The 27,734-nt window shown below is 42.4% G+C and overlaps 2 protein-coding genes across 2 annotated transcripts; both read left to right on the top strand.

Annotated features, from left to right (window-relative positions):
• The first annotated feature begins 3,328 nt into the window (after nt 1-3,328).
• On the top strand, nt 3,329-13,181 carry LOC106607504 (uncharacterized). The gene is made up of 4 exons (XM_014204510.3): nt 3,329-3,910; nt 7,575-7,880; nt 10,437-10,757; nt 11,062-13,181. The coding sequence occupies exons 1-4, from the start codon at nt 3,562-3,564 to the stop codon at nt 11,553-11,555; spliced, it is 1,470 nt and encodes a 489-aa protein (XP_014059985.1). The 5' UTR covers nt 3,329-3,561; the 3' UTR covers nt 11,556-13,181.
• A 10,938-nt stretch (nt 13,182-24,119) lies between these two features.
• Nucleotides 24,120-27,734, top strand: LOC106607503 (uncharacterized). The gene is made up of 2 exons (XM_014204509.3): nt 24,120-24,503; nt 25,696-27,734. The coding sequence occupies exon 2, from the start codon at nt 25,870-25,872 to the stop codon at nt 27,382-27,384; it is 1,515 nt and encodes a 504-aa protein (XP_014059984.2). The 5' UTR covers nt 24,120-24,503; nt 25,696-25,869; the 3' UTR covers nt 27,385-27,734.

Below are 27,734 nucleotides of genomic sequence, written 5' to 3' on the forward strand. Positions count from 1 at the left end.
CCATAAAACACACACACGCAGTCCTAATGGTAGGTGTGTGACTGGTTGAAGTTTTCAACAAGCAGGTCTATTCTGGGCTCAGTTTTTGACAGTTGAGAACCCTGACTCACACAGGTATGTGGTGCCAAACTGGATCAGAACATCTACTGCTTTCTCAGTCAGTTTGTCAGCCTCAAAAAGCATCATGCGTTTTTCAGTGTATTCCAGTTCAGAATAAAAATGATTGCTTGTATTTTAACAGCAACAGTTTTCTTTCCATCTTCCATCTGTACTGTTACTAGGGTTGCACTCTCCGTAGCTAGATAGCGTGCTTTGGCTAATGTTAGCTATTACCTGTATACAAAGCCAGGGGATTGTTTGAATGAGAAACTCACATCTACTACTATGAGAGTTAGTACTCCCTTATTTCTGCTTATCATCACTTGTTATACAATTACAACAATGCCTTGCTAGCTGACTTACTTTTCCACTGTCAAAGCACAGCTTCCGGAAGTATTCTGCCCTGTTCTGAAAGAACTCCCTGGGTTTACCATCATGGGGCGGCAGGTAGTCTAGTGGTTAGAGCGTTGGGCTAGATCGAATCCCCCAGCTGACAAGATAAAAATCTGTCGTTCTGCCCCTGAACAAGGCAGTTAACCCACTGTTCCTAGAAAGTCATTGTAAATAAGAATGTGTTCTTAACTAACTTGCTTTGTTAAATAAAGTATTTTTTTTAAATGCTATGGATGTTTGGTCAGGACCTGTCTTTTTAATTTGTTCGTTTTGAAAGACTCATTACTAAGCACTTCCCTGCACAAAACACATTATGGCGCTCCTCGTTATTTCTCAAAGTGTGTATGAAACCAAGAGAGAGAAACTCATCGCTGTATTTGCGTTTAATGACAATTGAACTCAGTCAGAATTTGTGGATAGCTTGAGTCCATTCGATGACAGCGGTGAGTGATGGCGAGTGGGAATTACAAGCCAGTGGCTGACAGCGCATCATCTGCTGCTGAACTACAGCACTGCCCCGTGTGGGTCGCGGAGTGATCTTCAAGAAAACTGCCGAAAAAATATCTGTTAAACCGCGAAGCACACGGGCATCTCCTTCCACTAGTCATGCAGCTGCCAAACTGAGCAGCGACATCGCTGCTAAGCAGAGAGTGCACTGAACAGAGGGAGAGTGTAGTTGCACTTGGCCAAAATCAATTCCAGTAATTAATTAAATAATTAGAAATGTACTCTGACACCTCGCGACCCACTTTGGGTCTGCATTATTATATATGCATTCTAGAAAATGTAAAAAAAATTTTTTTTGCAAAGCTGAGGGGGAACCCCGGTCAAGCATAGCAAACAATGTAAAGAAGGGGTTAATGTGAAAATAATAGTTTTAATAGTATAACTTTATTATGATCAACAACAAAAACATTTTTGTTTATTTTTAGTTCATTAACGTAGACTTGTTTTTATTACATTTTTTACATATTTTTAAATCTACAATTTTCAATAGTGGGAAATGTCATGGTATGTACTGTTTATTAAGACATCGATTGTCTCTGAGTCTACTTAAGCAAAATGGCGTGCACACGTGGCCGACCGTAAAGGGAAAGGCTATATGGATACGCCTGGTGCCCAAATTGATGACGTTTGTCGCACAGCCAGAGTCGAGCCGAGACAAACGCATTTGGTTCAGTTAGTTCAGTCAGAAGAGAGGCCCAACTCGGCGGGAAATCTGTCTCCCTTTCCAGCAGGTGGCGTTTTTTCGTTGTTTCGCCCACCAAGCAAGGAGTTTTGTATGGAGGTCATTGAGTGTGGAATTAGGTCAACAAATAAATGAATGGTTTATTTGCAACGTGAGGTTTATTTGATCGAATAGAAGCTTCGTAATGCTTCAGGTGTTATGAGTGTACTTAGTTTTGATGAACCCTTCTAGTTTCTGCTTGTGGCTAGAAACTTCAGGGATAATGTTTTACTCAGCCAAAGTTGGCACGTGGGAGTGTTCTGAATCATTCATTTAATATCGGAGTCATTTTTTTTTTTTATTACAAAAATGTAACATTAGACGTTAATGCTGCCGTTGTATATTTTCGATGAAAATCACAACAATAAATGTGGTTCAGCCGTCACCCTGGCCTGATATTGGCTACACCATCTAGCTACTTCCCTCTCCTTACTGCGGGAGCGAAGTGTGCCCGGTGTAGTTGTGTTGTCTGTCGGTTTATGATGCAAACTCTCCCATTTGAGCAGTGTAGACTGTATGACGGTGGCATCCAAATGGTTACTACCAATATTACAAGTTATTTGTCGTGTAGGCTGCTATCCTTCTACTCGAAGTAAAATCAAGTGGGATGGACCAAATTGGAGATGGTGACGTTTCTACATGTTATTTCTCCTTGCCCATCGAAATAAACATAACTTTCTTTTAGTTTCTTAACTATACTGAACAAAAATATGAACGCAACATGCAACAATTTCAACGATTTTACTGTTACAGCTCATATAAGGAAATCAGTCAATTGAAATACATTCATTAGACCCTAATGGTCCTGGATTTCATCTGACTGAGGAGGGGCACAGCCATGGTTGGGCCTGAGAGGGCATAGGCCCACTCACGCAGGCCCAGCCAGACAGAAATACTTCTGTTTCATCAGCTGTCCGGGTGGCTGGTCTCAGACGATCCTATAGGTGAAGAAGCCGGATGTGGAGGTCCTGGGCTGGCATGATTACACAATGTCTGAGGTTGTGAGGCTGGTTGAACGTACTGCCAAATTCTCTAAAATGATGTTGGAGGCAGCTTATGGTACAGAAATGAACATTCAATTCTATGGCAACAGCTCTGGTGGACATTCCTGTAGTCATCATGCCAATTACACAGTCCCTCAAAACTTGACATCTGTGGCATTGTGTTGTGTGTCAAAACTGCACATTTTAGTGGCCTTTTATTGTCCCCAGCACAAGGTGCACCTGTTTAATTATCATGCTGTTTAATCAGCTTCTTTATATGCCACACCTGTCAGGTGGATGTATTATCTTGGCAAAGGAGAAATGCTTACTAACAGGGTTGTAAACAACTTTGTGCACAACATTTGAGAGAAATAAGCTTTTTGTGCATATGGAACATTTCTGGGATGTTTTATTTCAGCTCATGAAACATGGCACTAACAATTGTTATGTTTGCGTTTATATTTTTGTTCAGTATAGTTGCATGCTGCTGTTGTTGCCAGCATGCAGCATAAACTAGCTGAAAAGGGCTTATCAGCACGATTGACTTAACCGAATCGATTCGTCTAAACACACTGCGCTCTCAGGTGCACGACATATCCTACGACATAAATGTGGGCAGCAGGCGTGTCCCTATACCCTCTCCGGACTGGAAACACAATTGTTATGAATGAGATCGGGGAAACGTTATTGCGTTTGCACTAGTGATACTACGGTAGCATCCAAGGGGTGTACACACATGATGCGTTGATAGAGGCAGCTAGTTCTCTGTGTAAATCAGTTGTGCGCTGACTTCTATTTTATATTTTGGGGGTGTGGGGGAAAGAATGAAAGAGGTCTTCCGCCAAAACGGACGAAATCATGAACGGCGCCGTATACATTTCGTTTTTTCAAGGTCAGCTGGAATCTGCACTAGAGCAAGTAGTGCAACTCGCAGTCCAGGAAATAACCAAGACTGTTGGGTCAAGCTTGAATTCCGTGTTAATGAAAACGGCCGTCAAAGAACAAGAAAACCAACGACTTAAGTTAAAGCTTCAATCACTGGAGTTTGAATGTAATGGGGTAGAAAATGGAGCCGCGTTCAACGGTGGCATGGAAGACAACGCGGCCACGGATCGAACAAAGCCCGAGACACACACCCCCAGCCACTGCACAGAGCGCGGCGTGCACGCAAACACTCAAAGACTGGATCAAAAAGGACGAGTAGTGGGTAAGGTTACGAGTTAGGCAAGGTTACTAGTTAGGCAAGGTTACTACCAAGGAACCTAGATGTTTATACATTTGAAACAAGGCAATAACTCCATTCTGTAGCCCTACAGTCTGTTTGACCGCTGACTGTTTGTTTATGTTTCTGTGGCACAACGTATCCACACACTCCGTTAACATATAGTGGCGAAGTCAACAACAACAGGACAAAGCACAGTATCCGCATAGAGCAGAAGAAACTTGATAATAATAACCAGAGTTGATATGTAAATATGACGTGCAGTAGCAGCCTACAGCACACTGAGAATCAATAACATGTGTGGTAAAATCTTCAGGATATGAAAAACGGTCGTTTTCAATGTGGTTCTATTACCTTGGTTTCTTTGTTTCACTTGGGTTTTATTTGACTCAGGCATGTGTCCTTGTGAACGCTTACAATGGTCTTTTGTCTCGAAGTGTACACTTAACAATAATTATGTGTCGAGGCCAATTTGTCATCTGCGTTGACATTGTTGCCATTGAGATTGTTACAATGTACAGTTAGTTGTAGGTTGAGAACCAGTGACATCACCAACCTTGTCACTAGTTGTGTCAAGCAAACGGTTCACTGAAAGGCTGCACATCCATCCCCATTCATTTTTCCTATCAGTGAAAATGATAGGCCTACTTATTGACTACTGCAACATACATCCCTTCCTACATTCTTCTCTGTAATTGAAGATGGGTTGGGATGAGAGGACTATCAGTGGTTGGCAAGGCAGTGACGTTATTGTTGTTGAGCCTTTACTTGGCAGTGGCAGCAAAGGATAGGATGCCTTTCCCCCCTCCAATAATTCTCCAATGAGAGTCACAAGCGCAAACCACACCCACTCAGTTCTCAGAGGGGATACATTTAGGGAGAGGGGTGTAAGATATTAAATGGCGGGTGGAGGAGACACTGAGCAAGCTGTGTGTCATCGTGCCCCAAAATGCTGAGGCCATTGGCAGACCTTCAACTCAATTTGCACATTTTGGACAAAGCTGAGGCTGGAGCTGTATCTCGCCACTTTTTAGGATATTTAGGTTGTGACGGCCAGGGAGGCCATTTTGATGTTGTAGGTAAATGAAACCTGGCAGCAACATTCATCCTTCAGACACCCACACAGGTAGCTCCTCATACAGTGCATGATGTCATACTTACACAATGCAACAATAACAATTAGGCTAGTAGGCTTCTTCCTCTCTGACTCAGCTCAATTACTATTTATATCCTGTGGTTTTAACAAAAAGGGGTAATTGTAGAGACCATACTGCACAAAATCTCCACACAGTTTTCACACTTGATTTCCAACTTGATTTGTTTTCTTCCTCAGGGTTTTGGGCATGTAATCCATTCTCTTTTCTAGTTATGTAAATCCGTGTGTGTAAAACCCTGTTTGCTTTGTCAAGTGGCATTGTAGATGATCTAAGGTTGCCAGAAACCAACTAGGCCTATGCTGTCATTGTTTGCAGCAGCTTGGTGCTCTGCTGCTCACCACAGCTTTAAAGCAGTTGCCATCCCACTCCTACTTTAGTCAAATTACATCAATAAGTATGTTTACATGCACACTAATAATTTTATATGAAACTGATTATGGCAGAAGGCTGAGTATGGCATTAATAATGTAAACACCTTGCTTATCTTAATCGGTGTAAGGTCATAATCGAAGTAAGCATACGCTGAGCAATCTTTAAAATATTTAGGACATGTAAACAACTTAATCGGCATTCCAGCAGTGTATTTAGTCTACTCATTTGCTAGCACCGGTAGTGCAAGCCTCCTTTTATGCACAAGTGAATTGAGTTTGGAAAAACTGAAAGTATGCATCTTAGAAATTGTTTTCACATACACACGTTCTATGTCCAACCTCAGAACAAAATATTATTCGCAAAAATAACATGGTCACTGTGGTAGAATGTTTATTTTGATTGCCGATTTTTCTGCATCTATCAAAGGTCCCATCAGAAGCCTGATTTCAGATGTCCATGTAAATAAGATTATTAGTGAAATTGTTATTCTTGCAAAGCATGTAAACATTTTAAAGCTGCAATATTTAACTTTTTGGGCGGTCTGACCAAATTCACATAGAAATGTGAGTTTTATATATCTGTCAAGTCTAAGAGGCGGTAGATCTGTTCAATGTGCGTTATTTCTATGATTCACATTCTTACGTTTAGTTTTTGCGTCTTTTACTTTCGGTTTTGTACACCAGCTTCATGGAAAATATCTTTCACAGCAGTTGGGATGGTACAATTGTTCTCAACACTATGTTTGCTTGTTTTGTCACAAACTGAAATAAGGTTAACTATTAGAATTTTAGCACCCAGGAAATGGCGGAGCGATTTCTGCATAGTGCATCTTTAAACAATCTATTCTATTAATCTGACTATCCACAATCTTATTATTGTGTGCATGAAACCGTGATCAATGACTAAGTACTTCAGTTCCTTCTCAGCTTTATCTGTAACTAAGACCTAACGCCGTCGATGTGTGGTGATGGATATGTAAAATGTTTTCTCACCATGTTTTGCACAACTTGTTTTACATTTACAACTTGTGAATAAGAACAGAGGGTGAGAGTCATCGGGGTGTGTGTGTGTAGGCCATTGTATGATTCAGCATGTCGGCTAGGCCTGGGCTTTCTATTACACAGTTGTTAATTCTTGGAAAGAGTAGTCTAGCTCATTTCAGATATTGGCACTACAGTGTATGCAATGAAAAGCGTATTCTCTCTGTGATTGGATATGTTTGAAAATATCAAGTGTAGTAATTTGATTTAGCTTCATCCATTATGGGATCTGTGAACTTCCTTGATTACGTCAGGGGAATGTTTACCGCTCCCAAAGTATACCTATTGCAAAGGGGGACGTGACCGAGCTATCTGAGCAATGAAGCCTTCTCATAGTATTATAAAGGTTTCCCTTCAATATTTTACTGCTCTATAAAAGTATGAGATTGAATTATAGTAATTCACTCATATTGAATATAACTAATTTATTGTCATTGCCACCATGGATGAAATGCCCAATAAAACCTGCCTCACATTTAAACTGTTTTTGATGCTTCTGATAACAATGCTTTACAAGCAAGGGGTGTCAAGGCTAATGTGTATAAAGAAGGGATGGACTGGATTCAAAAGGACTCAATGGCTGTTATTTTTCCAATTCTAATGGCTGAGCCAAAAATAGACCTTAACATTTTAAATGGATGAGACACCATTTTTTTCCAAACAAAGTTTGGAAATGGTGTGGCTTGTGATTTCATTGTAGAATGCATTTTTGGGTTATTTGATTAAATCCTCTACACAAATAATTGCAACCCTAGTCATCTACATAGTAAAAAGAGTCGTTTTGGAGAGAAGTTGTTTTTGCCTACTGTGTTCAACAAATATCCTAGAATGAGAGCATTGTGCGCAACGTGATTTACCAAATATATATATATATTTTTTTTTACCTTAATCAGTGCCAACTTTCAAATGTCACTATCTACAAACATACCAGCCATTGATCTATGCCTAATCATTTCCTCTTAACTCACAACAGGTTTTTATTTCTACTTCCCTCTCCATTATTTACTGATCTATTTCCTTAGCAGAATTAGCCTACTGTCTTTCATTATAAGTATTTTGTCTCTGTTTCCTTCTCTGCAGGTCAGCTAAAGATGGTCATGGAGCATGTGCTGGAGTTTGCTGTGTGCGAGCTGACCAAAATCGTGGAGGCCAGTTTCGATGACCTGCTCCTGGAGATGACCAAGAAAGAGCGGGAGCACAGCGCTCTGGAGGAGCAGTTACGCCGTGTGGCTCACCGGGAGAACGGGAAGGGTGGGGTGTCAAGGAGGTGTGGGTCAGAAAACAACACAGCATTTCCCAGCGGCTCAGAGGACACTAGGCAGGAATCCAGAAACGTCACAGTCAAAATTGTCAGAGGACAAAGGGAGCAAACGGAGACAACAAATGGTCTGTGTTTTAACATTAAAATTATGTTCTAGTCAACATGACAATCAACTGCATGCTTTATTTACAGTCCCAAATGTGACATACACACACATAAAAGGGACGCTTGCTATGATACCAGTCAAATCCCACAGCACTGGAGGTTATGCTTTGTTATGGAAAATGTAGGGATGGAAAGTACCACAGTACGGCCAGGGCTCGGCACCTCCCGTGCCTATACATTAAATTACTCATGAGAGGCCAGTAACTTCCTGTTCATATGGTTTCAAGTTGCATCTTGCAATGCCACAGGGTAAATCCAGTTGAATTCAATCACTTTTTGACAGCACCCCTTTTGATTTGAACGAAACCTTCTATACATATTTGCCTGTTGTAGATGTGCTCAGAAAATACCATGAGGCATCCATGTCTTCATCACTGGAAAAGATAAACGGTTGAGTTGCATTTAAAAACTTACAAACAGGGTTGTCAATCAATTGTAAAATGTCTTGAATTTGTAATTTAAAAAAATATATTTTTTTACCTTAAACGTCAATTATCTATAAATACGTAGTTTTTCATATTCGCGTGTTCTATCGTAGACCCTATTTTACATAATCTGAGGTTTTTGTAGTGTGCCCACCATCAGCTGTCATGTTTTAGCTGATAACTGGAATAAAATGGACATTTCTACATTCAAATGGTACCACAAAGATGGTTGGAGGTCCACACATCAGACAATGTTGACATGAATGGGAATATCTGTTTTTAAATTATACTATCAATCCTCCATATGAAACCGATTTGAAATATAGATAATAGACATGACCATTTTAAGTTGACATTCGACAGTGGATGGACCGGTGGCCACCTTTTTATGGTACTAATTAGAAGTAAAACATTTCATTTACATTTCAATGGTGTAGCAGCTAAATTGCAGTGATCTGAAGGGATATGTCCATTCTATGACTTAACACAACATGCTCTTAAATACAGGTTGGGTATAATTTCAATCATAGAAAAATTCTATGATTGAAAGTACACCCAACCTGTATTTAAGAGCATCTGGGGGCGGGCACAACATAAAAACCTCAGATAATGTAAAGTAGGGTCTGAGCTACAACATATGCTAATATGAAGAAAAATAATTGTTTCGTATATGTGTGTGTGTGTATGTATATATATTTTATTTTACATTTGTTTATTTATTTATTTTACATTTGTTTTCAAGAACTTATAAAATAGACAACCCTGTTTTTCTAGGCTTTTAAATTCTATCAAGCTCAACCATTTATCTTTTCCAGTGATGAAAACATGGATGTCTCATTGTATGAAAAATGGGTCAACTTTGAGGACCTTTCTCTCCTGAATGCTTTTGCATCCAGGTCCAAAAAGGCACTTTCTGACCACTTCGTCCATGGGCAAACGTGTGTGTGGAAGGTTTTGTTTCAATTAAAAGGGGTGCGGTCAAAAAAAAGTGATTTGAATTCGAATGGATTTACACAACATATTAAGATGAATACAAGGGTATTGTTAATCTCAGGTACACTTTATTTTACAAGCTGCTCTTTTTGCTTGATTGATAAATTGGTAATGACCTAATAATGAAGGTTATTTTGGGAGTCATTCTACATTGAAACAAGTGCCGGTACATACCAGTTAGTTACCAATTGTGTTGAATTCTTTGAATTGCCAGAAAGTACACATAATGACCATGTTATGTCTGAGTAAAGACTTGGCGAGTATTAGTTGAAACAAATCAAGTGTTCTTAATTTCTACTGCTGAAAATAAGCTTGTGGCCAAGTAGTCAGACTGTAAAACACACACCAAAAAAACATTTTGAATAGGAGTCAATATGGACTAACCAGAGCTCTGAGGCCCCATTTTCTAAATAAAAATGTTAATGTGTTTCATAACCATGTTATAAGCCATGCCTTGCACACAACACCAGTCTCGGTTGAACTGGTCAATTGATCTATTTAGTAATTGTCAAAATGGGAGCTGAAGCTCACCTCTTATAGTTAACTATTAACCGTGTCAGTGCCAAATAGTTGCTCCAGTTAAGGCCCTGCAATCTGTTACAGTATATATGGCGTCATGCCATGTACAGCAGATATAGGTTTCCCTCTACTCTAAGAGTCCAGTCTTATACTTGTGCTGGTAATACTGCTTAGATATTATTAAGCTGGTTCAAACACTTAATATGTGTATATTGTCTTGGGTAATGTAAGCATTTTTGTAAAATTGATCAATATTAAAATGTACGACATTAGAAATGACTTCTATAGTGATTGAAATAATCACAATGTGTTAACTGCTTCTTCAGGTGCAATGATGTACAAACACAAACGTGCACACGTGCTGTTTTTTATAAATATTTGTCAGTGTTTGTATCCACATCATGGATAGGTTTTGCACTTTTATTCCAGTTCAGTTGTCTTGTTCAAGTTTGTTTCGTCTCTTTCTCCCCCTCTCTCAGTGCAGACAGTGACAAGAAGCCCGTATGAATTGTATTTGTTTTCCAGTTCAGATTTGTCTTGTTCTCAGTGTTGTCGCTCTCTCCCCCCCTCTGTGTGTAGACAGTGACAAGCAAGCTGTCCTGACCGTAGCCCAGGACTGGGTCCCCATCCTGGACAAGGTCTTTGGGCAGAAGTGGTGCAGCGACCTGTGGCAAATCAAAGAGCTGGCTTCAGGGAAGGGGGGTGAGGAGCGGACCGGGGGATCTGGGCTGGGGATTGTGGGCTCCTTCCCCAGTCTGAACGCCCTGATCCGTGAAAACCTGGAGCCCTCCCCCACCAGCCCCCTGCAAGACCCCCAGTGGATGCCTCTGGAGGACATGGAGGTCCTCTCCTCGACCTTGGACACTCCGCAAGACCCTCCTGCTACCATAAGCACCACAGGTGAGCATGGGAACTACTGAAATGATGTCCCTACGTGACATGGCCAGTTGTGTGCACACTTACTCTTAAGTCCCATGACTCTTTATGCTTCATTTTGTATTATATTCATCTATCTGTTCTCCTTAATGTGTATTCTCTGAGTCTTGTACAAAACAAGACGGCTCTAGCTTCATTGTCACTTCCTCTTGGAACAATTGGATTTCCTTCCCCTATTATTAAAAACTGTCACCCTTTATTGCCTATAATCTTCATTTCACTCGCTATTTTCTTTGTCTCTATTTCTATCCCTCCGTCTGTGTTTCAGTTGAGGAGTCCCTCAGGTCTCCGTCGATGCTTCACCGGCTCCTCACACTCCCCGCTCAGCTCCTAGAGGAAGACGAGAACACCATGGAAACCATCCCCCTGCTCCCCGACGCTTCACCTGGCAGAGCAGCTGTGCGCCGTCAAAACACAGAATCACCTAACCAGACCTGCCCATCTCCTCCCAAGAAAAAGGTTGCTGTTTCACAGGAGGAGGAGGAGGAGGAGGAGGAAGACGAAGAGAAGGAAGACAAAGGGACAACGACGCTGGACTCAAAGGTGAAGACCGTGCCTCTCAAAGGCAGGAAGGGTTACGAGTGTAAAGAATGCGGCAAGAAGTTCAGCCGAGCGCCGCTCCTGAAAGCTCACCAGCAGACTCATATCAGCACAGCACTGGCGAAGACGACAGCAATCTGCTGTTCCGAGTGCGGGAAACGCTTCTCCCAGGCATCCCGGCTACAGGCGCACCTACGAACACACACTGGGAAAAAGTCTTGAGCAGATGGAAAAGGGAATTGGAAGATTGAAGCAAAAAAAAAAAGGAGAATTGGAATCAAAGTCGATCTTCAGTCCATATCTCACATATAGCCATATCAGTAGCAGGATGGTCACCGGTTCTCGAGTTCATACATTTGAGTTCACTTTTAAGTACCTTAAGTCGGGAATCGGTGGCATTTTTTCCAGGTACAGATTTGCTGACTGCTGTTTCTTAATTGTTACCACCATTTTGATTTCCTACATGTGGCGACAAGGTAAATACTTTGTAATCATTTGGGATTGGATCTCGCTGGTAGTTGTGGTTAGTATGTATCGCCATTGTACATTCTCTATAGCATGGGACAGTGGCGCTCACAACAAACAATGAAGTTACATTTTTAAGTGATCTTTTTACTTTTCGCAATATACTTTTCTAAATTTTTGGAATATCAAACTGGTCTCTTTGCTTTATTATTTCACATCAAGGTTATTTGCTATACCGGAGTCCATAATCTTGACTTTTGTGGACTACAACTTCAACAAACATTACACTGATTTGTGAGAGTTGTATCTTTCAGTGGCAGAAGCGTTGTCTCATCTTTTTCCCGGTGCTACAAGCAGTGACTGAATTTCAAAGGGCGTATGTGCCCAGGGTAAAGGGGGAGAGAGACGGACTGCTGGAGTCAATAGCAGAGGTAATACCTTTGTTTTGCTTACCTCTGAATGTGAATCTCTGTACAGGTGGAAAGAACCTGGTATTTCTCTTTACCTTCTTCATGCAATTCACTATTTACAGTCCTCACTTGACAGTATTTTTATTTTTTCACTCAACATAAATACCTCCTTTAAACAGTCAAATAATATACGTTTGATAAAGGTATTGTTACATTGGTAGCCCTTTTAGTTTTTATAAAGAACCACAGATTCAGAACATCGTGCAATTTACTCCTGAATCACAAGTCTGCAGACCTCTAGTTGATGACTAGCACAAGCTTTGTGACGATGACATGGCACAGTGGTTCCTCTTGGGCTTTTCTACATCCTATCTATGTCTGCCCTAGAAGGACCATTCCTGACACAAGTCTATGAAGATAAAGTGAGGGAAAGAATGGAATCTCGCCCTTGTGCTGATTGTGGAGGCTGTGTTTTCAAGTGTCATGGGATGTAGAGAAATACCACATTGATGAAACACACTTTTTGGTTTGTTTTATTTGTTTTGTTTGACCTCCGGATGAGTCAAATGGATGTGGAGCATCTGATTGGACATCGGGAATATTGTTTCTGCTCATATCGCCATGCCTAACAGAATACTTTGTTGGAACATAAAATATTGAAGGGAGGGGCATTCTAATAAGGGATGGGTGGGGGGGTTGAGGGGCAGGGTTGTATAGATTTGTGTTTGCAGGATTGCTCTTTGCTTTTCTACAGATATCTTGGGAGGCAAACACTGTTTAAGCCCCTCTGCGAGATTCCTTAAGTATCGTAGTGTCTTCCCATTTTGATTGTGCTTTGTCTCTTGTAGATGTGTCTGCAGCTTGTAGTGCTGAGCGATAAGTCCTTTTTGAGGTCGGGTTCGGTTTTAAAGAAAACAACATTAAATGCATTGTGGGTTGAATGCTGTAACACAGAATAAAACAATTAAAGTCACATGATACTGCTTATCACTTATTAACCATTTATTCACGACTTTAGTTTAAGTTGTGTATATTACATTTGTTTTATTTGATGGCTTTATTATTTAATTCCAAGTCATCTCAAATCTCTATAGAGCTGCTGCCCATTCTGTCTGACAATTACTATTTTAGTAGTTCTTCAAAGTAAATAACGCATACTTTTATGACTGCTGAATACCAACTATCAATGACTTAGATCATGTATTTTCAGGTAGAGATGCCTCGTGAAGCAACTGCTCTCTATCCCTCTTGAGAGCACATTCTCTCTTTCTCTCTCTGCCCCACACTAACCTAACGTAGCAGGCGTAAAAGAAACACACAGGCGGAACAAGTAGGCACGCAATGGATTATGGTCATAGTAGTTAATTACCACGTTTTCTGCGCCAAACAATGTAGTATTTTGGCCTGTTGTAAACTGCAACTCCCTACTATATTGCACAGTTTAGGCTTGATATGATTTCTCTCTAGAGAAATGTTGCAATGTGCACATTGAGCTCACAGTAAAAAACAAAACGAACAAAATGGAATTCAAGTAATTTTACCATCGGTCAATTAGTTGTTTACAAACTGAAAAATAACTGAAATGATGGTTAATCCCTCAGCACAAAGCATGAATGTAATAGCAAGCAATACTCAGTACCATTGAGACCATGGTAATGTTACATATTCGCGGCGAAGCCAGTAACCTATTGTTGAAGATGTACATGCACTTCAAACAACAATCGATGAAAATAAATACTCAAATGTCTTCCGTAATCCACTGGATTTGTTTTGTCTTCCTCAGGGAAGGTTGTTTCTGTGGCTCTGTTTCCAAGGCATCAGTCCGGCTTCTACACCAGAGCGGGAAACCCACGGCAACGTCCCAATCCATTGTAGTCGTACTCACGTGCCCACTGACTTTCTGTTAAAGTAGTCGTACTAGCGCTCTTCTGAATTTGTGCTCCTGTGCTACCTTTTCATATTTTGCTTAATTGTAGCCACAGATTACATCTTAGTTTACACTCCCTTGTGCTTTAACTCATGTAAGTCCTTGACATAAGTGTAGATGAATTACTATGTATCAGAAACCATCAGGACCATATGTTCTAATTCTATTTCTATCGGAATCTGAGAAGACAATATATTACAAAAGATATGTTTTTTTTTATTCAGGTCAAACCAACATCAAAGTTTACATGGGCACAATTTAAAAATGGTTTGGTACACAACCTCTCGCATCTTCAACTGTTACCAATTTAAAGAAATTGCATGCAACGTATTCACATTTTCATAAGATACAATGTATGGAGAGAGAATTTCCCTCCTTGACTTCAGGGTTGTAACCAATGTGCAAATTGATGATTTTAAAGTGTTTTAACACTGGTTTCTAATGCAAAAGAGCATTATTGGCCAAAGAGCTGAACTGATTATTGGGAAAATATAATTGGCCTTTCCTATGTAAACACAGCCTAAGACTGAAACATTGTAGAAACCCTTAAAGGCTTTAAGTGGTAGAAAATGTATGTTGCTGATTGTATCTGCAGCCAGTGCTGCACACTTGCAATTAATGACTTGCTATTTTTTTTTACATTTACATTTTAGTCATTTAGCAGACGCTCTTATCCAGAGCGACTTACAGTAGTGAATGCATACATTTCATACATTTTTTTTTTCTGTGCTGGCCCCCCGTGGGAATGATTGATGATAGGACAAAGCATAGGCCAATCTAGAACTCACACAGTGCACTTCATTCCCACTAAAAGCAGTGTTGTGTAGACACATCACCACTCAAAACACGTTTGTGCTCCGCAGTAAGCTAACCTTGAACAGTGCTGAATTGCAAATTTCAAGAAGATTGGTGTGATGTATCAGTATTTAAGCTTTTGTTTTGTCTGAACTCCATTAATTGGAACTGTAAACTTGACACATCTGCTTTGTTTTACTTTTCAATGTTAGCCATACCCTGACCCCGTCTTTCTCCTATCTAGCACTTTGCTCTCGCATTGATGTTGTCTCCTAATGCCCGACAAGTGTAATCAAGACTTAACACACCTCTTGAAAGAGTTGTGACGACTGTGTTCAAATGCCTCATTTTGTTGTTTTTGCTTTTGCTAATGAATCACCAAACCACTTTTCTTCAAATGCCTATTCTGACACGTATTCTTCTAATTTATAGCACTTTGTTATTTTTGCTGTTACTTTACAAGACCTCCATACCTCATTTTGAATATCAGAAAAGAGTAAACACAGCAAATTGGTTATTTGAAACACCATTACCTCAATATTATTACAATACTATCACAAATATTAATGTTTGTCTGCATGACAATAGTGTTTCATTGGCATTAACTAGCACAACCTTAAGGATTCCTACCAAAACAGTTCAATATTAAGCCATATTCTCTTCCTTTGTCACATGGGCATACAGATAGCTGCCACAATAATGGAAACACTTGAGTAAATGAGGGATACAAAGTATATTGAAAGCAGGTAATTCACAACCCATCATGCTTAGGGTCATGTATAAAAATGCTGGGCAGGCCATTATTTTGGTTACCATGGTTATGCCCCCATCCACAGGGCACGAGTGGTCACTTAATGTTTTGAAGAGCATGAAAATGATGTAAACCATATGCCATGGCTGTCTCAGTCACCAGATCTCAACCCAATTGAACAATTATTTCTCATGGAAGAATGGTGTCTCAACCCTCTGAGAGTTCCAGACACTTGTAGAATCTATGCCAAGGTGCATTGAAGCAGTTCTGGGTCGTGGTGGTCCAACACCCTATTAAGACACTTTCTGTTGGTGTTTTCTTTATTTTGGCAGTTACCTGTTTGTAAGGTTGCAAACATTGATGGGACCCACACAAATGTTATTTAGTTACCTGGCAAAGATGGCTCTCTGCAGAAATATAGGACATTTAATATCACACGTCACAGAGTCAACTATTATCCTTATGCACGTAACAGAGGGATATAGTTATAACCTACTAAGAGCATGCACACAGATTTGTCATTAAGAAGTGCATTCAATCGAGCATTGCATTATTGTAAAGAAATGTTGTGTCCGCTTCTAGACATTCATTTAGGCTATTTCCTGAAAAGTGGTTGAATGGTTCCCTTTTAGAAGTAATGAACTGAGTAAAAGCCTCATCCTCATTTGAACTAAACGTGGAGGTGCAAAATTATTAAAGTGATTTCAACTGAATTGTGATGCTACATTTTGAAAGAAGGAATTAAATGGAGTAGACATCTTTTTTAGAATTCATGATTTTGGTTGTTTTTTCTTAGAAGTATTAGAATTATGTTTGTAATCCAGGGAACATGTGCAGATTTCAAATTGATATCCAAATAAAATAAATTCATAAGGATTTTATTTATTTTATGTTCCATTTGTGATATTGTTAAATTGTTTTAGTTCTTCACTCAATTATATTCTGATAAGATGTGATCGATTGTAGGACATACAAGCGATCACAAGATCGTAAGATATTAATTTGAGCCAGTTTGCTGCAGCAACAGGAAAGTAGAATTATGTGGATTATAATTAAATGGACATTTTTGTAGGGGTTGATACATTTTTTGGGGTTGATACATTGATACAAGGGAAATCAAGTCAAATTTCAAAGTGGAAATTAAACTTCAGATGCCTTTTTACATGTTTTAAATGTCCTGCATTGCAATAAAGTTCTGCAACAGTGTGATCAAATGAAGATCCTACATCTGTATTCCCTTTAATTTGGCATGCTGAAACTAGATTTTGCCAAATTGTAGAGTAGTTTGGTTTCTGTATTTCTTAAAAACGAGAGCACTTCTGAAATGCCATTCATGCCAAATCAACTCTGCCAAGATAATTATATTATGTAGGCAATGGGACGTTGTGTTATACATATTAGAAAATAACTGGGTACTTAGTGTAAGAAAAATAAATCAATAAAATGTTAACATTCAACCTTTTGTTTTCCCTATTATTTAGGTCAGGGATTGGCAACTTTGATGGGAGTGGAGTCCACAAAAAATCTGAACTCATGAGGGGCCACAGTGGCCTACCAGTCTTTATATTTACACACTTTTGGGGGGACATTTTGTTGAGCCCCCCACCTTGCAAGCAAAACATTTTAACAGAGAAAATGTTGCAGTTTAAAGCAAGTTCACTGCAATTCTTCACATTTTTGCCATGGGACGGAGAGAAGATTTTGCAATTGTATTACTAATTTCATACAATTCTATTCATTTTGCCATGGGGTGGTAAAGTAATCTCAAAAGATAATTGAAACTTGGATGTAATCCAATGAGATTTTAACTTCCAAGTAATTACTATCTAAATGTGGGATGGGAGACAATTTCTCATACAACTTATGGTAAACCTGAAAATCAAGTAATATTCTGGGATTGTGTTTAGTCAGGAAGCGTAGCAGAGTTTAGCATTTATATTCAATGGAGCTAGGCAGTGGTCGGAATTCTATCCAAGCGGAGCGGTCGGCGGTGCACGTGAAAGCCGCTCAGGACAAGAGAAGACAGAAAATAGGAATCTGTTATATTTGGGCGAACTCTGCGCCGTCCCATCGCTTCCTGTTTGGAACGCCAATATATGCTCTGGGACATAACTGTTAGGTGGTGTACACACGTGGTTATGATGAACCCAGGTGAAAAATAGGGGTAGGGTTGTAGAGAATCGAAGGACCATGAATGCAATAAGAAATCTTAGGTGCTGGTTTAAGGCTGGTAGCAACCACTACGGAATGTCCGGTCAGAACAAGGATGAGGCAGATGTCCAGGTTAGGGGGAGTTTAATGGAAGAAAAAGTCCACATTCACAAATCACACACCTGACCACTGCATGGTTCAGATAACTGAGAATCATGTCCAGTGAGAACTGACATTAACTATGGTTCTGAAAGGAAAGTGGAGAAAGAAAAGTTAGGCTATATAACACTGCTTTAGTATGAATGACATGGATGTATAAGCTAGCACAGGTAAATATATAACAGAAAGGGCTATACACTACAGCAGGCATAAGGCCTAGTCACATGGCAATAGACTAAGCATCCTAAACTCTAAAATTAAACATTACAGTAAGGTTGAAACGTATACATAATATAAAATACAATACAATGAGCATGAGTGATATAGAATAGAAAATGCTAATCAGGTTGGGGAAAGCACGTTTCTGACCACAGCGTGGTTGGGTCATAAACCAACTGAAACTGAAGTCCTGGGAATTAATGCTGCTGATAGGCTGAACGTGATGTGGTGATAAGTATTTGGCATGACCTTGACCAATTAGACACTAACAAAAGTGGGGGTCGTCTGAATAAGCTGCCCGACTAGAGCTAACCATAAAGGATGGCTAGAATCAGCTGACTGAAGCTGGCCGTTTTAACAGCCGCCCCCAAATGTGTTGTACATATTTGAAAACAACAACAAAGGGCAGCAAGGGCAGACAGTCACTGAGAGGAATGACGTGAATACTTGTGGTCATCCAGAGAGGCAAATGTAGATCAGACGGGCGACTGGTCCAACAGAAGGCCTGTCTTTTGATGCATCTGGCCGCCCCGTCACAAAGGTGCTTGAGGTCACCAGACAAGGGCGATTGATACTGTAGGGGCAGGTGCAAGCTGTGAAGCAATTCTGGAAGAGGGGAGCCAACAAGATGTGGTGGTGGATCCGGTGATGACTGCCCCCTTTGCCCAGGAACAGGCAACAGGAATACCTCAATGGTGAGGGCTTGTAAGATAGCCAGGGGAGGAGCAGGAGTCCTATTGACCCCTGGAAAGGTGTCAGCTGAGGACACCAGGACTGGAGACTGCAAGGCCACAGCGGCAGAGCTCAAAGAGGGTCTCAGGACTGGAGACCGCAGGGCTGCAGCAGCAGAGATCGCAGAGAACCCTGGGACTGGATACTTGGGCTGCTAGAGCCACGAAGCAGCAATGGGTGGTGGCCACCGGACAGGCCGGACCCAGGCAGAGGGACCCGATCAGGAGGTTGGGCCACAGCAGCAGAGCTCGATGATGGTCTCAGCACGGTAGATGGTTGAGGTTTGTCCGCAGGTTCTCGACAAAGCTCTCAGGACTAGAGACCACAGGTCCGCAGCAGCAGAGCTCAATGAGGGTCTCTGGACTCCAGATGGCGAGGCCACCCCATCGACAACAGGAGAGGCCCCATGTACAGGAGTTGTGGTCGGCTGGATCTCCACAGCAGCAATGGACAGAGATCTCAGGACAGTAGACGGCTGGACCACCACATCAGCGAATGGAGGGGGCTCTGGGACCAGAGCTGAATCCCCACAGTAGCAACAGGCGAAGATCTCAGGACAGGAGATGGCTGCCCACCTGAAAGAGAAGGAGAAAAATACCCAAAGGTGGGAGAGAGCTGGACCTTGGGTCCAGGAGAAACTGAGTGTCCAGAGCTGTAGACTTGGGGTCTGACAGAACTAGTGACTTAGGGCCTGACTGGGCTACAGACTGAGATAGGGGATGTTAGATCTATCAGGACAGAAAGCTCTGGGCCTACTGGGATAGGAAACTGGGGACCCAGCATAGCGGGAAACTGTAAAGCCACTAGGGAATCAGGGAACTCAGGGCTAAGATACTCTGGACCTACTGGGGCTATAGACTGAAGAACTAGTAGGGCAAAAGGTGTGGTGTCTCCTACAACAGGACAATGAACACCTCAGTCAGGAGGGTCTGCCAAGGCTGAAACATGCGGGAAACAGTTCGGAGAGGCTAGTAAGAACCCCAGGGCTGAGACCGGCAGGTTCCACCAGGCAGGGATTTACAGGGCCAGGACAGCAGATACGGACCGAGCCATTGCAGCAGAGACTGGAGGGGGCTCCCAGGGAGGAGCAGGGAGATGTCTTTGGACAGCAGTAGGCCAGACGTCAAAGGTAGGAGTAGGCAGATCCCACCAGACAGGGACCAGAGAGGTCTGAGTGGCAGGGCTGGACATGGTGCCTAGAGCAGCTACACACAGGGCTACCGCATTATGGACCAACTGACATCCACAGGTGTCAGTTGGAGTATGAGAATGGTTCTCCCCCGTCCCTGAAGACAGCTGACGGTCTTCCTGCTCGAAAATAGGCAGGGAGGTAAGGATAAATATTGGGTCCAGAAGAGGGGTCGGCAGAACCTCTGTCACTGGAGATGGCACAACTGTGGGAACCAGTTGAGACTCTGCGACAGGAGCTGGTTGAAGCACAGCTGTGGGAGTGGCGAGCTGAAGCTCCATGGCAGGAGCCGGTGTAGTAGGCCCCACTACTAACCTGCTCTCTGTTGTTGGAACAGGCTGGATCTGCACGGCTGGGGTCGGATGGAGCACGGAGGTAGGGTGCTCCGCCAGTGTGAGCTCTGGCCCTGGAGAAAGCTGTAGCACAGCTATGAGGGTCTCCACAGCTGGGGTCAGATCGGAGACCGGGACTAATGTTGAAGCTGATTAAGAATGGCGCTGCATCTCAAGCCTCTTCTGACATCGGGCATCAATGAGCTGGTTGAGCTGGCGCCGCAGAACCTCATTCTGGCACTTCTGGTGTAGTATCTGTTGCATGACGATCTCTGAGATGATGTCATCAACTTATTGGGCAGCTTGGTGGCACAGGTGCCTGTTATCCCCCCCCTAAGACGTCTTTCAGTTGTAAGAGGAGAGAACTGTTGAGGGACTGGCTGAGACGGTCAGGTGACCACTGGCAGTGTCCATCAGGTAAGTACTGGCGATGGTGATTGGGGCGGCAGGTAGCCTAGTGGTTAGAGTGTTGGGTCAGTAACCGAAAGGTTGCTAGATCGAATCCCTGAGCTGACAAGGTAAAATAATCTGTTGTTCTACCCCTGAACAAGGCAGTTAACCCACTGTTCCCAGGCTGTCATTGTAAATAAGAATTTGTTCTTAATGGACTTGCCTAGTTAAATAAAGGTGAATTTTATTTAAAGAACCATAGTTAATGTCAGTTCTCACTTTACATGATTCTCAGTTATGTGAACCATGAGTGGTCAGATGTGTGTGTAAACTCCCCCTAACCTGGACATCTGCCTCATCCTTGTTCTGATCGAACATTCTGTAGTGGTTGCTACCGGCCTTAAGCCAACACCTAAGATTTCTTATTGCATTCATGGTCCTTCGATTCTCTTCAACCCTACCCTTATTTTTCATGGTCCTTCGAGCTGAATCGAGTAACTGCTACAGCCCAAGGATGCCAGTTAACAGAGAAGATTATCCCCAAGCTGTGGTCCGTCCGAGCCAACCAGCTCACCTGCCACAATATCTCAACAATTACGTCGATGACTACGAGTCAAGGCACAGACTACCACACATGACTCCTACGAGGGAGAGCAGCTCAAGGGTTTTCTTGAGCACAAGAGACGGGATATACAGCAATCAAAGTGGACTTCTTCCCTTTCAACAACTTATCACCAGTCCCAGGCACCACCCAGGCTGATTGGCAGAATAGAGGACAGAGCCTCAGCCTTTTCATTGGTTGCTAATTCACCGGGTTCCCACCTCAGGCTAACCTCGACCAGAGATCCTCAGGATCAGCATCGACCTGAGTAGATCGCCAGTGACAACCGTAAAGGTCTCACTGTGTTTACACAGCCAGTGTGACAAGATTGATGAGCTCATTGAATCAGTCTGGAAGATGGAAGGTTCCTACAGTCCACATAATTATTATAACTTCTTTTATTTAACCAGATAGGCTAGTTGAGAACAAGTACTCATTTACAACGGCGACCTGGCCAAGATAAAGCAAAGCAACACATGGAATAAACAAGCATACAATCAATAACACAATAGAAAAAAGGCTATATACAGTGTGTCCAAATGGCGTGAGGAGGTAAGGCAATAAATAGGCCATAGTAGCAAGTAATTTAGCAAATTAACACTGGAGTGATAGATGCAGATGATGTTCAAGTAGAAATACTGGTGTGCAAAAGAGCAGAAAAGTAAATAAAAACAATATGGGGATGGGGTAGGTAGATTGGATGGGCTATTTACAGATGGGCTAAGTACAGCTGCAGCGATCGGTTAGCTGCTCGGATGGCTGATGTTTAAAGTTAGTGAGGGAAATATAAGTCTCCAGCTTCAGTGATTTTTGCAATTCATTCCAGTCATTGGCAGCAGAGAACTGGAAGGCGGCCAAACGAGGTGTTGGCTTTGGGGATGACCAGTGAGATATACCTGCTGGAGCGCATGCTACGGGTGGGTGTTATCGTGGCCAATGAGCTGAGATAAGGCGGGGCTTTACCTAGCAGAGACTTATAGATAACCTGGAGCCAGTGGGTTTGGCGACGAATATGTAGTGAGGGCCAGCCAATGAGAGCATACAGGTCGCAGTGGTGGGTAGTATATGGGGCTTTGGTGACAAAACGGATGGCACTGTGATAGACTACATCCAGTTTGCTGAGTAGAGTGTTGGAGGCTATTTTGTAAATTACATCGCCAAAGTCAAGGATAGGTAGGATAGTCAGTTTTACGAGGGTATGTTTGGTAGCATGAATGAAGGAGGCTTTGTTGCGAAATAGGAAGCCGATTCTAGATGTAATTTTGGATTGGAGAAGCCAGACACCTAGGTATTTGTAGTTGTCCACATATTCCAGGTCTGAACCGTCCAGAGTAGTGATGCTAGTAGGTCGGGAGGGTGCGGGCAGCAATTGGTTGAAGAGCATGCACTTAGTTTTACTAGCATTTAAAAGCAGTTGTTAAATCACTGGCCACGGAAGGAGTGTTGTATGGCATTGAAGCTCGTTTGGAGGTTTGTTAGCAGTGTCCAAAGAAGGGCCAGATGTATACAGAATGGTGTCGTCCGCGTAGAGGTGGATCAGAGAATCACCAGCAGCAAGAGCGACATCATTGATATATACAGAGAAAAGAGTCTGCCTGAGAATTGAACCCTGTGGCACCCCCATAGAGACTGCCTGAGGTCCGGACAACAGGCCCTCCGATTTGACACACTGAACTCTATCTGAGAAGTAGTTGGTGAACCAGGCGAAGCAGTCATTTGAGAAGCCAAGGCTGTTGAGTCTGCCGATAAGAATGCGGTGATTGATAGTAAATGTAGCAATTATATGACAAGGGAACAACATTCCCACCTCTTTCATTGTCAATAATTAAATCACTGGTTTGAGAGCACAAAATCAACCAAAATAGCACTGCTAATAGCTCTAAATTTAAAATACTGTGATTGAAGAAAAAATGTTCAGAGATTAAATTATTTAAAAATGCAAGTTCATTATAATTTCTACACACTCTCTACCTGGTTTAAGTTGTTTATGTTTAGACTGGAGTATTTTTCATTTAAAAAAAAATATAAAAATATATATATATATATATATATATATATATATATATACTTATTTGGGACTCAGACACCCAAGAGCCATTCCATACCTCCTGCGACCAAAATTCTGACTCAAATCAGGGACCCAGTTATTATTACCAACTCTAATATGTCTATGAAATATAAACATTTGGTCATGTGTTGCTTTTATTAACCATGGGTATATACATCTGGAGTGAACATGTAATTTAGACAATAAATAGTGGAGATAAGTAGAAACAGAGAAGTACTGCAACAAAAAGTGCAAGTTAGACACTATTGAACTACTGGTATACTTTGAATTTATGTGAAGTTACATGAATAATTAAAATATGTTATATATACGTTATTGGAAAATAAAATCAAAGACGTTCCTTTATAGTTTCAGTTACTGGCTTTATATCCCATAGGGCGGCGCACAATTGGCCCAGCGTCGTCCGGCTTTGGCCGGTGTAGGCCTGTCATTGTAAATAAGAATTTGTTCCTAACTGGCTTGCCTAGTTAAATAAAGGTTAAATAAATAAATGCATAAAAAATCTCTGTAATGATGTTTTTGGAAAGCACTAGACTGGCCCAAGACGTAGCCTGGACGATTTACAAGAGTGGTCTCTGACAGGGCGGGGTGTCTGGTCTTTGACAATACTCTGATTGATTTACAACTGCGTTTACAAGCCGAGTCCATGGATCAGTGGAGAGAATGATACAATGTTGAGAGTGCCAACAATCGATATCAATACATGACGCGAGATGAATGCATGCTGCGCGCGCATTTACATCAGACGACGGAAGTGCACAGCAGAAACATCGAGGAAAAGCGACACAGGGAGTGAAAACGAAGCAGAATTAGTCAATGGTAGAGAGAGGGAGTAAGGAAAAGAAAGGAGAGAAAGCAACACTGAGGCTGCAGGGTTGCTCGGTGGAGGTGGACGTGGCGGGTCGGGTTCAGTTTGAAGCCAAGCAACTGTGGCGACGGCGAGCCGAAGGCTAAAAAAGCCATGAATCGGAGAAACCGCAGGTAGCTATTGCTAGCGTGCTGTTTTTACTGATTTCTTTATTTTTCCACCTCTTTTTCATATGCCAGTGTGTGAATGTGAATGGCCCAGCACAGGTTTCGTAATTCGACACAATTATTTAGTTTAACGACACTTGCCTAGTACTACCTGCATGGGTCCAGGATGCACGCTCAAAGTTAATAAAAAAGTAGCTAGTAACAGTACAGTATAGCTGTCTCACTTTCTTTCCTTCCTAGCTAACGTTACATGTCATCGAGCTAGTTAGGCGCATCTGTAAAGCTAGCTAGCTAGCAGCATCGACGTTAGCGATAAACAAGATGGCCACTGGCTAGCTAGTTAGCTAGAAATGGCATCTTGCCCTGTCTTTGTATGATAGTAGTCAGCTGGTAAACTGAAATATGCCTTTTAAAAAATTATGCAAAGAGTTGGCCGGTGAAAAAAATCCCCCCCGTGAAAAGTTTTTGCTGGTTGTAAGCGCTTCATATGTCACGCAATAGCTTGCTTATAGCCATCCTCAACCAACTGGCTGAGAAAAAGAATCACCGCCAGATTCTTGCAGCCAACTAGTGCATGATGTGCGTGGCGGGTTTGGCATGCTACCTAGCTGGTCAGAACATGCAGGTATTGCATGAACACCCATGTTGTTGCTTAGATTAAAGTTCTTAATTTTGGTAGCATGTGATATTTAGATTTCAAGGCGAGTTATTGTATAGTCATCGAATTGATGAGCATGAATGTTGTGAAGTTAGAAGTAGCCAAAACTATTTCAGGACGTTCCGCTGCCAACTTCTCACCAGCCATCATTACGACTTTAAAAAGATAAGGCCTACTTAATTTTTCTAGAATGTCAGTACAGTTAAAATACGAACACAGTTCTCGAAGTTTGCACATCTCTATTGTCATTGCACATCTGTGTGTTTCTCTTACATATAGCTTGCTTGCCACTAGTTATTGTGAGTCTGTGTAACAATGTGTAGTTGTCTTTTTAGTATTCTGTGTGCTTGTTTTATTTGTGTAATTATAAGCCAATGTTATTATGAGTTGACAGACCTGTTTATTTTTTATTACTTTCCCAGCCAAGCCTACCAGGTACATTACCCCTGCTATATTCTAATTGAAGTGAGGCCTGTAGAAGACAATAGGTTATATTTTTAAGCTGAATTATTTAATATCCCTTGTTTTCTTTCATTCCAGGGGCTTCAAAGATAGGTGTTGCTCCTAACCCAAGGAAGAAGGCTTGGCATCAGAACAAGCTGTACTATCAGAGGGACACTCAAGTGGACCAAGGCTCTTTTCAGGGCAAAGTAGTACTATTCTCTGATCCATTACGGGACTAACTGGAGACGGGTGCATAAGGACTCTGCAGCCATGGCAGAGTTAGAGACAGAGTGCATCACGCTAGGACTTGACACGCTGCATGCATCAGAGTGTGGCTCACCGCCGCTGGATCCACTTCGGCCTGAGTGCACCTCGCCAACCCTCCACCTGCTCTCGTCTGACTGCAGCACGCTCGGCACGCTGGCGGCAGAGATTGCAGAGCCCATGGTCATGCTGCCTTGTGTGAAGACTGAGCCCGCAGACGACCTGGACCCCATCCGCACCGTGGACCTGTCAGAGATCCAGCCATTGAGCACAGCAGAGCTGGGCCACGAACAGATCAAGATGGAGATCAGTGGGTTGGACTACATCAAGTCTGAGCACCACGACCTCCACTGCTTCCACAGCTCTGAGTACGAGAGCGACTCGTATTCTATGAAGTCCCACTACGAGCCCAGCCTGGTGTTCGACTACATCACCCACGTGTCCGACAGCCTGGACTACATCAGGTCGGAGCAGCACGCCGACCTGCAGTGTTATTACACCACCGAGCTCGGGGCCATCAAGACTGAGTACGAGCCCAACCTGATGTCCAACCACATCAAGACAGAGATGAGCCTAGAGTCCATCCACATGGCCGAGCTCCGGACCGAGCTAAACAAGCTCAGCCATGACGGGGTCATGGAAGGCCATAGACTGGACAACGAGTTCCCTGGCGCAGGAGGCCTCTACGAGCTGCAGTCCACCCATGCTGGCAAAGGCCCAGGCCACACAAGCCCGAAAGGGCATAGCACAACCCCACGCAAACCTCGTAACCTCAGTGGTGAGAAGCCTTTCTCTTGCACCCAGTGTGGGAAGAATTTCAGCACTCTGGGGAACCTCAAAACACACCAGCGCATTCATACAGGAGAGAGGCCATATACCTGCTCGCAGTGCGGCAAGAGCTTCGGCCAGGCAGGGAACCTGAAGAGGCACCAGCTCATTCATACGGGTCAGAAACCCTACGTCTGTGCCCACTGCCCCAAGGGCTTCACCAAAGCAGATGACCTCCGCTCACACCAGCGTCTACACACCGGCGAGAAGCCCTTCTGTTGCCTTCAGTGTGGGAAGAGCTTCAGTCAGTCCAAGGAGCTCAAAGCCCACCAGCTAAGCCACACCGGAGAGAGGCCTTTCTGCTGCCAACACTGTGGGAAGAGCTTCACCAAGGAAATGAGCTACCACAACCACCTGCAGATTCATACTGGCGAGAAACCGTACTGCTGCTCTCAGTGCGGGAAGACATTCAGCAACTCGGGGGTCCTCAAAACACATGAGAAGATACATTCCGGGGTGAGGCCATTCGGCTGCACACAGTGCGGTAAGAGCTTTGGCCGTTTGGGACATCTTAAAGCACACCAGCAAATCCACACTGGGGAGCGACCTTTCGCCTGCCTCCAGTGTGGGAAGAACTTCAGCCAGTCAGGCCATCTCAAAGCACACGAGCAAATTCACAAAAGAGAGAGATCAGACATGAGCAGCTCCAGCAGCAGTGGTGGTAGCAGCAGTCGCAGTACTGATAGTAGCTAAATACCTTTAACCTCTTCAAAGTATTATTCCTTTTTTTTATATAAATACTATATATATGTTTTTCCTTACACTTCTCTTACGTTTTTCATACATTTTGTGCTTTTTGCTTTATGTTCTTTGGGAGTCAACTTGACTGATTTGCTATTATGCAACTGTCTATGTTGGGATCAGTGAAGTTACTGAGGGACTTATAGAAAACTTTGTATCTTGTCTGATCTGTGTTGTAGTGAGTGCCATTCCAGTTTCTTTCCTCCAGAAAAATCACTCATTGTGTACACCCTTATTGATAACATGTAATTCCTAAACCATGTACTGGAATTCATTATTAAAGAAACTAATGCAACACCAAA

Source organism: Salmo salar, chromosome 06 (genome assembly GCF_965601325.2).
Source record: "Salmo salar chromosome 06, fSalSal1, whole genome shotgun sequence".
Classification (NCBI taxonomy): domain Eukaryota; kingdom Metazoa; phylum Chordata; class Actinopteri; order Salmoniformes; family Salmonidae; genus Salmo; species Salmo salar.